This window comes from Anomalospiza imberbis, unplaced genomic scaffold (assembly GCF_031753505.1).
Source record: "Anomalospiza imberbis isolate Cuckoo-Finch-1a 21T00152 unplaced genomic scaffold, ASM3175350v1 scaffold_455, whole genome shotgun sequence".
NCBI lineage: Eukaryota > Metazoa > Chordata > Aves > Passeriformes > Viduidae > Anomalospiza > Anomalospiza imberbis.
Window position 1 is genome coordinate 70,888 of NW_027100066.1, and position 12,042 is coordinate 82,929.

The 12,042-nt window shown below is 63.7% G+C and overlaps 1 protein-coding gene across 1 annotated transcript; it reads right to left on the minus strand.

The window, feature by feature from the left end:
- Positions 1–597: 597 nt before the first annotated feature.
- On the minus strand, positions 598–11,075 carry WDR13 (WD repeat domain 13; the record flags this gene model as incomplete). The annotated part of the gene is given in 8 exon segments (XM_068178496.1): positions 598–848; positions 2,821–2,957; positions 3,453–3,591; positions 4,707–4,758; positions 4,760–4,888; positions 9,985–10,113; positions 10,115–10,448; positions 11,030–11,075. Coding segments are annotated over 8 exon segments (1,151 nt in total), but the record flags the coding sequence as incomplete, so codon positions are not given.
- Between the last annotated feature and the right edge of the window lie 967 nt (positions 11,076–12,042).

Consider the following 12,042-nt stretch of genomic DNA (forward strand, 5'->3'; position numbering starts at 1 on the left):
ACGATGAGCTGGGGCAGTCTTGGGGGGGGTCCAAGAGGGGATCTGGGGAGGTTTGGGGGGGGTCTGAAGGGCTTTGGGCGAGTTTTGGGGGGTCATACGGCGCCGCCGAACACGTCGCACTTCATGAACCAGACTGGGTGGATTGAGGGGAGTTTTGGGGGGATTTGGGGGGAATATCGAGGTGGTTTTTGGAAGGAGTTTGGGGAAGGATTTTTGGGGAAGGATTTTGGGGGGTTTTGGCACCACACACTACCTGCAAAATGTCAGGCAGGGACATTTTGGGGTGTTTTGGGGTATTTCAGGGGGAATTCCAGGGTAGGGTTTGGGACATTTTGGAGATGGTTTGGAGGGATTTCGGAGGGTTTTGGGAAGGATTGTGGGCAGGATCTTGGGGTATTTTGGGCAGAATTTTGAGGGGTTTTGGGAAAGAACATGGGGTGTTTTGGGCAGAATTTTGGGGGGTTTCTGGCAGGATTTTGGGCAGAATTTAGGGGTGTTTTGGGCGGGAATTTGGGGGCTTTTGGTGCCGCACGCCGCTCTGAAAACTTGCCGCACTCCAAGGCCACACCAGGGCATTTCGGGGCCGTTTTTGGGGTATTTCTGGGGGTATCTCCAGGCAGATTTTGGGGTTTTCCGCGGGGATTCGGGGGGTTTTGGGGCGCCTCAGGCATGCTGGCGGCGCCAGACGATGACGGTGCCGGCAGCGTCCCCCGAAGCCAGCAGGGACTCGTCGCAGTTGAAGGCCACGGCCAGCACGGCTGCCCCGTGGCCCTGCAGCGTGTTCACGGTGGCCCGCGCCGCCCGGCCCACGTCGAAGAAGTGCACGGAGGCGTCCTCGCTGCCTGTCACTGGTGGGGACATTGGGGACATCGGGGACAGGGATAAGGGATGGCACCCAACTGCTCTTCTCGCTGCCCGTCACTGGTGGGGACATCGGGGACATTGGGGACAGGGATAAGGGATGGCACCCAACTGCTCTCCTCGCTGCCCGTCACTGGTGGGGACATCGGGGACATTGGGGACATCGGGGACACGGCTGGGGAATGTGATCCCCTTGATGCCCTCGCTGCCTGCCACTGGTGGGGACATCAGGGACATTGGGGATATCGGGGACAGGGATAAGGGATGGCACCCAACTGCTCTCCTCGCTGCCCGTCACTGGTGAGGACACTGGGGACATCGGGGACACGGCTGGGGAATGTGATCCCCTTGATGCCCTCGCTGCCCGTCACTGGTGGGGACATCGGGGACATCGGGGACATTGGGGACAGGGATAAGGGATGGCACCCAACTGCTCTCCTCGCTGCCCGTCACTGGTGGGGACACTGGGGACGTCGGGGACAGGAGTCAGGGATGTGATCCCATTGGTCCCTCCCCATCTGTCGCTGAAGGGATGTTGGGGACATCGGGGACGTTGGGGACAGGAGTCAGGGATGTGATCCCATTGGTCCCCTCCCCATCTGTCACTGAAGGGATGTTGGGGACATCGGGGGCACAAGGGACAGGGGTGAGGGACGTGAACAAAGCGCCCTCCTCACTGCCTGTCAGTGGTGGGGACATCACTGGGGACATTGGGGACAGCGCTGGGCAATGTCGTCCCAACCGCTCTCCTCGCTGCCCGTCCCTAAAGGGACGCTGGGGACGCTGGGGACAGGGTTAAGGGTGAGATTTCAGTGCCCTCCCCGCTGCCCATCCCTGCTGGGGACGCTGGGGATGCTGGGGACAGGGTTAGGGGTGAGATTTCAGTGCCCTCCTCGCTGCCCGTCCCTGCTGGGGACAGGGTTGGGGTGAGATTTCAGTGCCCTCCTCACTGCCCGTCCCTGCTGGGGCACGATGGGGACAGGGTTGGGGTGAGATTTCAGTGCCCTCCTCGCTGCCCGTCCCTGCTGGGGACAGGGTTGGGGTGAGATTTCAGTGCCCTCCTCGCTGCCCGTCCCTGCTGGGGACAGGGTTAAGGGTGAGATTTCAGTGCCCTCCTCGCTGCCCGTGCCTGAAGGGACACTGAGGACAGGGTTAAGGGTGAGATTTCAGTGCCCTCCTCGCTGCCCATCCCTGAAGGGACGCCAGGGACAGGGTTAGGGTGAGATTTCAGTGCCCTCCTCGCTGCCCATCCCTGCTGGGCACGCTGGGGACGCCGGGGACAGGGTTGGGGTGAGATTTCAGTGCCCTCCTTGCTGCCTGTCCCTGCTGGGGCACGATGGGGACAGGGTTGGGGTGAGATTTCAGTGCCCTCCTCACTGCCCGTCCCTGCTGGGGACACTGGGGACAGGGTTAGGGGTGAGATTTCAGTGCCCTCCTCACTGCCCGTCCCTGCTGGGGACACTGGGGACAGGGTTAGGGGCGAGATTTCAGTGCCCTCCTCGCTGCCTGTCCCTGAAAGGACGCTGGGGACAGGGTTGGGGTGAGATTTCAGTGCCCTCCTCGCTGCCTGTCCCTGAAAGGACGCTGGGGACAGGGTTGGGGTGAGATTTCAGTGCCCTCCTTGCTGCCCGTCCCTGAAGGGACGCTGGGGACAGGGTTGGGGTGAGATTCCAGTGCCCTCCTCGCTGCCCGTCCCTGAAGGGGACGCTGGGGACAGGGTTAGGGTGAGATTTCAGTGCCCTCCTCGCTGCCCGTGCCTGCTGGGCACGATGGGGACAGGGTTGGGGTGAGATTTCAGTGCCCTCCTCGCTGCCCGTCCCTGCCGGGGACAACAAGGACAGCTGTGACCCCACTGCCCTCTCTGCTGTCACTGCCTGGGGACACGGCTGGGGGGTGGCGGCTGTCCCTGCACCCACCCCAGTCCCTCCCAGTCCATTGCCAGTCTCTCCCAGCGCTCACCCACGCAGGCTCCCTGCCGGAAGGACATCAGGGGACAGAAGCAGCTCCTCAGGGGCTGCTCCCGGTGCCGCGTGGGGAAACTGCGCCGGAGCCGCAGCCCCGGGGCCCCCGAGCCCCCCTCGTCCTCCACCACCCTGGGGAGGGGTAAAAGGGTTCAGAAACACCCAAAAATCACCCCAAAAACACCTCAAAAACTGCCCTAACATTCTCTTGACTCCCCCTCATCCTCTACCACCCTGGTGGGGATCAGAAAAAAGGTCACAGATACCCAAAAATCACCCCAAATACTGCCCCTAAAATCCCCCGAGTCCTCCTTCTCCACCACCCTGGGGAGGGGGGAATGGCATCAGAAACACGCAAAAATCACCCAAACCCCCTCCCCGCAATGTTCCCCCACACCAGAAGAGCAGCGGGGACAGGCTGGGTTCACCCCCAGCCCCCCGAAGGATCCCTGGTGTCCCCAGGGACCCTTCGATGTCCCCGAAGCCCCCCCAAGCCTCCCCCTCATACCAGAAGAGCAGCAGGCGGTCGGGGCAGGCGTTGACCAGCAAGGACGGGTCCAGTTGACCCCACACCCCCCAAAGCCCCCCGATGTCCCCCCCCCGATGTCCCCAAGTCCCCTGCCCGTACCGAAGAGCAGCAGGCGGTCGGGGCAGGCGTTGACCAGCAGGGACGGGTCCGGCGCCTCCCGGCTGGCCCAGGCCCGGGCCGAGAGCGACGTGATGGAGCCGCCGGCCTGGACCAGCACCCGCGAGGCCTTGGTCAGCCGGCCTGGGGGTGGGGGGGGGGCAGCGAGTGAGACCCCTCCCCAAAACCCCACAGCGCCCCCCAGAACTGTCCCGGTACCACCCAGTACTGCCCCAGTGCCTCCCAATCCCTCCCAGTGGCCACCTGGACCAGCACCCGCGAGGCCTTGGTCAGCCGGCCTGGGGGTGGGGGGGGGGCAGCGAGTGAGACCCCTCCCCAAAACCCCACAGCGCCCCCCAGAACTGTCCCGGTACCACCCAGTACTGCCCAGTGCCTCCCAATCCCTCCCAGTGGCCACCTGGACCACCAAAACCCCACAGCGCCCCCCAGTACTGCCCAGTGCCTCCCAGTGCCCCCCAATCCCCTCCCAGTGCTCCATACCGGGGTCAAACAGGGAGGACGCGGACTCCCCATTGTCCCCCCAGTCCCTCCCAGTGCCCCCCAATCCCCTCCCAGTCTGTCCCAGTCCCTCCCGGTGCCCCCCAATCCCTCTGTACCCACCCCCAATCCCCTCCCAGTCTGTCCCAGCCCCTCCCAGTCTGTCCCAGTCCCTCCCGGTCTGTCCCAGTCCCTCCCAGTGCCCCCCAGTCCCTCTGTACCCACCCCCAGTCCCCTCCCAGTGCCCACAGTCCCTCCCAGTGCCCCCCAGTCCCCTCCCTGTCTGTCCCAGTCCCTCCCAGTGCCCCCAATCCCCTCCCGGTCTGTCCCAGTCCCTCCCAGTGCCCCCAATTCCCCTCCTCGTCTGTCCCAGTCCCTCCCAGTGCCCCCCAGTCCCTCCCGGTGCCCCCCAATCCTCTGTACCCACCCCCAATCCCCTCCAGTGCCTTCCCAGTGCCCCCAATCCCCTCCCGGTCTGTCCCAGTCCCTCCCGGTGTCCCCCAGTCCCTCTGTACCCACCCCCATTCCCCTCCCGGTGCCCCCCAATCCCCTCCCAGTCTGTCCCAGTCCCTCCCGGTGTCCCCAGTCCTTCTGTACCCACCCCCATTCCCCTCCCGGTGCCCCCCAGTCCCCTCCCGGTCTGTCCCAGTCCCTCCCGGTGTCCCCCAGTCCCTCTGTGCCCACCCCCATTCCCCTCCCAGTGCCCCCCAGTCCCCTCCCGGTCTGTCCCAGTCCCTCCCGGTGCCCCCCAGTCCCCGTACCGGTGCCAGGGTCGCACAGGAACGAGGACACCGAGCCCCGGTCGTCCCCGGCCCCACAGGACGCGCCCGGGGGCGTCGAAGCAGAGGGCGAGGACCCGCCCGGGGAGGCGCCCGGTGCCCCCCCGAGCCGCCTTCCCCGTGGAGATGTTCACCACCCGCACCATGTGCCGGGCACTGCCCACCTGGGGGGGACACGGGGGAGTCACAGAGAGGCCCCCACACCCACCCTGGGACCCCCCAAAATCCCCCCCAAAAACCTCCCCAGGCTGGCTTCCCCGTGGAGGTGTTCACCACCCGCACCATGCGCCAGGCACTGCCCACCTGAGGGGCATGATGGGGGGCACAGAGAGACCCCCGACACACCCTGAGACCCCCTGACACACCCTGAGACCCCCAGACCCACCCTGAGACCCCAAAACCTTCCCAAGACCCCCAAAATTCCCTTCAACCCCCCCCTCAGCGCTGCCCTTCCCTGTGGAGATGTTCACCACCTGCCGGGCACTGACCACCTGGGGGGCATGATGGGGGCACAGAGAGACCCCAGACACACCCTGAGGACCCCCAGACCCACCTGAGACCCCAAAACCTTCCCGAGACCCCCAAAATTCCCTTCACCCCCCCCTCAGTGCTGCCCTTCCCTGTGGAGATGTTCACCTGCCGGGCACTGCCCACCTGGGGGGCATGATGGGGGGGCACAGAGAGACCCCCCGACACACCCTAAGACCCCCAGACACACCCTGAGACCCCCAGACACACCCTGAGACCCCAAAACCTTCCCGAGACCCCCAAAATTCCCTTCAACCCCCCCCCCAGTGCTGCCCTTCCCTGTGGAGATGTTCACCACCTGCCGGGCACTGCCCACCTGAGGGGCATGATGGGGGCACAGAGAGACCCCCCGACACACCCTAAGACCCCCAGACACACCCTGAGACCCCCAGACACACCCTGAGACACCCCCAGACACACCCTGAGACCCCAAAACCTTCCCGAGACCCCCAAAATTCCCTTCAACCCCCCCCTCAGTGCTGCCCTTCCCTGTGGAGATGTTCACCACCTGCTGGGCACTGCCCACCTGGGGGGCGTGATGGGGGGCACAGAGAGTCCCCCAGACACACCCTGAGACCCCCAGACACACCCTGAGACCCCCAGACCCACCCTGAGACCCCAAAACCTTCCCAAGACCCCCAAAATTCCCTTCAACCCCCCCCTCAGCGCTGCCCTTCCCTGTGGAGATGTTCACCACCTGCCGGGCACTGACCACCTGGGGGGCATGATGGGGGGGCACAGAGAGACCCCCAGACACACCTGAGACCCCAGACCCACCCTGAGACCCCAAAACCTTCCCGAGACCCCCAAAATTCCCTTCAACCCCCCCCTCAGTGCTGCCCTTCCCTGTGGAGATGTTCACCTGCCGGGCACTGCCCACCTGGGGGGCATGATGGGGGGCACAGAGAGACCCCCCGACACACCCTAAAGACCCCCAGACACACCCTGAGACCCCCAGACACACCCTGAGACCCCAAAACCTTCCCGAGACCCCAAAATTCCCTTCAATCCCCCTCAGTGCTGCCCTTCCCTGTGGAGATGTTCACCACCTGCCGGGCACTGCCCACCTGGGGGGCATGATGGGGGGCACAGAGAGACCCCCCGACACACCCTAAGACCCCCAGACACACCCTAAGACCCCCAGACACACCCTGAGACCCCCAGACACACCCTGAGACCCCAAAACCTTCCGAGACCCCCAAATTCCCTTCAAACCCCCGCTCAGTGCTGCCCTTCCCTGTGGAGATGTTCACCACCTGCCGGGCACTGCCCACCTGAGGGGCATGATGGGGGGCACAGAGAGACCCCCCCAGACCCACCCTGAGACCCCCAGACACACCCTGAGACCCCCCAGACACACCCTGAGACCCCCAGACCCACCCTGAGACCCCCAGACCCACCCTGAGACCCCAAAACCTTCCCGAGACCCCCAAAATTCCCTTCAATCCCCTCAGTGCTGCCCTTCCCTGTGGAGATGTTCACCACCTGCCGGGCACTGCCCACCTGAGGGGCATGATGGGGGGCACAGAGAGACCCCCAGACCCACCCTGAGACCCCCAGACACACCCTGAGACCCCCCAGACACACCCTGAGACCCCAAAACCTTCCCGAGACCCCAAAATTCCCTTCAATCCCCCGCTCAGTGCTGCCCTTCCCCGTGGAGATGTTCACCTGCCGGGCACTGCCCACCTGGGGGGCCAAAGAGGGGCTGGAGGGGCACCCTGGGCCATCCACACCTGCCTGAGACCCCCCAAAATCCGCCCCCGAGACCCCCAAACCCACTCTGAGACCCCCAAACCTGCCTGAGACCCCCAAAATCCCCCCCCCCAAAAAAAAAAACCTCTAAGCCACCTTGGCCACGGAGACGTTCAGCACCCGCGCTAGGGCTGGGTCTGGGGGATGCTCGGGGGTCTCGGGGCTGTGGGGGTCTGGGGTGTTTTCGGGGGTATTTTGGGACGGTTCCGGGGCGTTTTGGGGTATTTTAGGATGGTTTTGGGGTATTTTGGGGTTTTTCTCAGCATGGTGAGGTTGCTGAGCGGCTGGAAGGCGCAGCACAGCAGCACAGCCCTGTCGGGGTCGGTTTTTGGGGGGACATTTGGGGGTCCCAGGGGCAGCTCTCAGCAGTGTGGTGTTTTGGGGCAGTTTTGGGGTATTTTAGGATGGTTTTGGGGTTATTTTGGGGTTTCTCTCAGCACGGTGAGGTTGCTGAGTGGCTGGAAGGCGCAGCACAGCAGCACAGCCCCATCGGGGTCGGTTTTGGGGGGACATTTGGGGGTCCCAGGGGCAAGCTCTCAGCAGTGTGGTGTTTTGGGGCAGTTTTGGGGCAGTTTTGGGGTATTTTAGGATGGTTTTAGGGTATTTTGGGGTTTCTCTCACTACGGTGAGGTTGTTGTTGAGCGGCTGGAAGGCGCAGCACAGCAGCACAGCCCTGTCGGGGTCGGTTTTGGGGGACATTTGGGGGTCCCAGGGGCAGCTCTCAGCGCTGTGGTGTTTTGGGGCAGTTTTGAGGCAGTTTTGAGGCAGTTTTGGGGCAGTTTTGGGGTATTTTAGGATGGTTTTGGGGTATTTTGGGGTTTCTCTCACTACGGTGAGGTTGTTGTTGAGCGGCTGGAAGGCGCAGCACAGCAGCACAGCCCCATCGGGGTCAGGTTTGGGGGGAAATTTGGGGGTCCCAGGGGCAGCTCTCAGCGCTTGGTGTTTTGGGGCAGTTTTGAGGCAGTTTTTGGGGCAGTTTTGGGGCCTTTTGGGGGCAGTTTTGGGGCAGTTTTGGGGCCTTATGGGGCAGTTTTGAGGCAGTTTTGGGGTATTTTGGGGTTTCTCTCACCACGGTGAGGTTGTTGTTGAGCGGCTGGAAGGCGCAGCACAGCAGCACAGCCCCATCGGGGTCGGGTTTGGGGGACATTTGGGGGTCCCAGGGGCAGCTCTTAGTGCTGTGGCGTTTTGGGGTGATTTTGGGGCAGTTTTGGGGTGATTTTGGGGTATTTTGGGATTTTTCTCACCATGGTGAGGTTGTTGCTGAGCGGCTGGAAGGCGCAGCACAGCAGCACGGCCCCATCGGGGTCGGGTTTGGGGGGACATTTGGGGGTCCCAGGACAGCTCTCAGCACTGTGGCGTTTTGGGGTGATTTTGAGGCAGTTTTGAGGCAGTTTTGGGGTATTTTGGGGTTTCTCTCACCACAGTGAAGTTGTTGCTGAGCGGCTGGAAGGCGCAGCACAGCAGCACAGCCCCCATCAGGGTCGGTTTTGGGGGGACATTTGGGGGTCCCAGGGGCAGCTCTTAGCGCTGTGGCATTTTGGGGCAGTTTTGGGGTATTTTTGGGGCAGTTTTGGGGTATTTTGGGGTTTCTCTCAGCACGGTGAGGTTGTTGCTGAGCGGCTGGAAGGCGCAGCACAGCAGCACAGCCCCGTCGGGGTCGGTTTGGGGGGACATTTGGGGGTCCCAGGGGCAGCTCTTAGCACTGTGGCGTTTTGGGGTGATTTTGGGGCAGTTTTGGGGTGATTTTGGGGTATTTTGGGATTTTTTCTCAGCATGGTGAGGTTGTTGCTGAGCGGCTGGAAGGCGCAGCACAGCAGCACAGCCCCATCAGGGTCGGTTTTGGGGGGACATTTGGGGGTCCCAGGGGCAGCTCTCAGCACTGTGGCGTTTTGGGGCAGTTTTGGGGTGATTTTGAGCCAGTTTTGGGGTATTTTTGGGGCAGTTTTGGGTGATTTTGGGGTATTTTGGGGTTTCTCTCACCACGGTGAGGTTGTTGCTGAGCGGCTGGAAGGCGCAGCACAGCAGCACAGCCCCATCGGGGTCGGTTTTGGGGGGACATTTGGGGGTCCCAGGGGCAGCTCTTAGCACTGTGGTGTTTTGGGGTGATTTTGGGGCAGTTTTGGGGTGATTTTCGGGTATTTTAGGGTTTTTCTCAGCACGGTGAGGTTGTTGCTGAGCGGCTGGAAGGCGCAGCACAGCAGCACAGCCCCATCGGGGTCGGGTTTGGGGGGACATTTGGGGGTCCCAGGGACAGCTCTCAGCACTGTGGCGTTTTGAGGCAGTTTTGGGGTGATTTTGGGGTATTTTAGGGTTTTTCTCAGCACGGTGAGGTTGTTGAGTGGCTGGAAGGCGCAGCACAGCCCCATCGGGGTTGGGTTTGGGGGGACATTTGGGGTCCCAGGGGCAGCTCTCAGCGCTGTGGTGTTTTGGGGCAGTTTTGAGGCAGTTTTGGGGCCTTTTTGGGCAGTTTTGGGGTATTTTGGGGTTTCTCTCACCACAGTGAAGTTGTTGTTGAGCGGCTGGAAGGCACAGCACAGCAGCACGGCTGTTTGGGTTGGTTTTGGGGGGACATTTGGGGGTCCCAGGGACAGCTCTCAGCAGTGTGGCGTTTTGGGGTGATTTTGGCACAGCACAGCAGCACGGCTGTTTGGGTTGGTTTTGCGGGGGACATTTGGGGGTCCCAGGGACAGCTCTCAGCAGTGTGGCGTTTTGGGGTGATTTTGGGGCAGTTTTGGGGCAGTTTTGGGGTATTTTTGGGGCAGTTTTGGGGTATTTTGGGGTTTTTCTCACCACGGTGAGGTTGTTGTTGAGCGGCTGGAAGGCGCAGCGCAGCAGCACAGCCCCATTGGGGTCGGGGTTTGGGGGGACATTTGGGGGTCCCAGGGGCAGCTCTCAGCACTGTGGCGTTTTGGGGTGATTTTGGGGCAGTTTTGGGGTATTTTTGGGCAGTTTTGGGGTATTTTGGGGTTTCTCTCACCACGGTGAGGTTGTTGTTGAGCGGCTGGAAGGCGCAGCACAGCAGCGCGGCCCCGTCGGGGTCGGGCACGCGGCGGATGCAGCGCCCGTCCGCGGGGTCCCAGAGGCGCAGGGTCCCGTCCAGCGAGGCCCGACACCAGGACGTCGTTGGACAGGGACCAGGCGAAGTCGGACACGCCGGCCCCGTGGCCACGGAGCCGCCGCAGCACGGCCGGCGGCCCGGGGGCCAGGCGGCACACGGACAGCGTCCCGTCCAGCGAGCAGCAGGCCAGCAGGTGCCGCTCGTCGTGGGCAAACTGCACCTTCCGCACTGGGGAGGGGGAAAGGGGAGTGGGTGAGACCCCTCCCCAAAATCCTACAGAGCCGGGAACCCCCCAAAACAAAGGAGTCACCCCCCAGAGCCAGGGGAACCCCCAAACCCAGCCGGGGGCTGCCGCTCGTCGTGGGCAAACTGCACCTTCCGCACTGGGGAGGGGGAAAAGGAGTGGGTGAGACCCCCTCCCCAAAATCCTACAGAGGCGGGGAACCCCCCCAACGGAGTCAGGGGAGACCTCTGGAACCTGGGGGAGCCCCCGAGCCATGCAGCAGGTGCTGCTCGTCGTGGGCAAACTGCAGCTTCCGCACTGGGGAGGGGGAAAGGGGAGTGGGTGAGACCCCCTCCCCAAAATTTTACAGAGGGGGGAACCCCCCCACAGAGCCAGGGGAGACCCCTGGAACCTGGGGAGCCCCCGAGCCATGCAGCAGGTGCCACTCGCCGTGGGCAAACTGCACCTTCCGCACTGGGGAGGGGGAAAGGGGAGTGGGTGAGACCCCTCCCCCAAAATCCTACAGAGGGGGGAACCCCCCAAAACAAAGGAGTCACCCCCAGAGCCAGGGGAACCCCCAGACCCAGCCGGGGGCTGCCGCTCGTCGTGGGCAAAACTGCACCTTCCGCACTGGGGAGGGGGAAAGGGAGGCGGGTGAGACCCCTCCCCCAAAATCCCACAGAGGGGGGAACCCCCCCAAAACAAAGGAGTCCACCCCCAGAGCCAGGGGAACCCCCAAACCCAGCCGGGGGCTGCCGCTCGTCGTGGGCAAACTGCACCTTCCGCACTGGGCAGGGGGAAAGGGGAGTGGGTGAGACCCCTCCCCAAAATCCTACAGAGGGGGGAACCCCCCAAAACAAAGGAAGCACCCCCAGAGCCAGGGGAACCCCCAAACCCAGCCAGGGGCTGCCGCTCGCCGTGGGCAAACTGCACCTTCTGCACTGGGCGGGGGGGGGGGAAGGTGAGACCCCTCCCCCAAAATCCCCACAGACGGGGGGAGCCCCCCAGACTCCCCTTAGGGACCCATCCCCCATCTCTCCAGGTGAGACCTTCCAGACCCCCTCCCCACTTTTTCTCATGGAAACACCCCCTCTCCCACCCCCTCAGGACCCCCCCCCCAGGGAACACCTGAGACCCCCCAGACCCACCCAGAGGACACTTGAGACCCCCCAGGACTCCCCCAGAGGAAACCCCAGACCCCCTCAGGGAACACCTGAGACCCCCCCAGACCCCCCAGGGAACACCTGAGACCCCCCAGACCCCCCAGGACTCCCCCAAGTAACACCTCAGACCCCCCAGGGGACACCTGAGACCCCCCAGACCCCCCCAGGGACCACCTGAGACCCCCCAGACCCCCCCAGGGGACACCTGAGACCCCCCAGACCCCCCCCAGGGCACACCTGAGACCCCCCCAGATCCCCCCAGGGAACACCTGAGACCCCCCAGACCCCCCCCAGGGAACACCTGAGACCCCCCAGACCCCCCCAGGGGACACCTGAGACCCCCCAGACCCCCCCCAGGGAACACCTGAGACCCCCCAGACCCCCCCAGGGCACACCTGAGACCCCCCAGATCCCCCCAGGGAACACCTGAGACCCCCCAGACCCCCCCAGGGACCACCTGAGACCCCCCCAGACCCCCCCAGGGAACACCTGAGACCCCCCCAGGGAACACCTGAGACCCCCCAGACCCCCCCAGGGCACACCTGAGACCCCCCAGGACCCCCCCAGGAACCACCTGAGACCCCCCCAGAG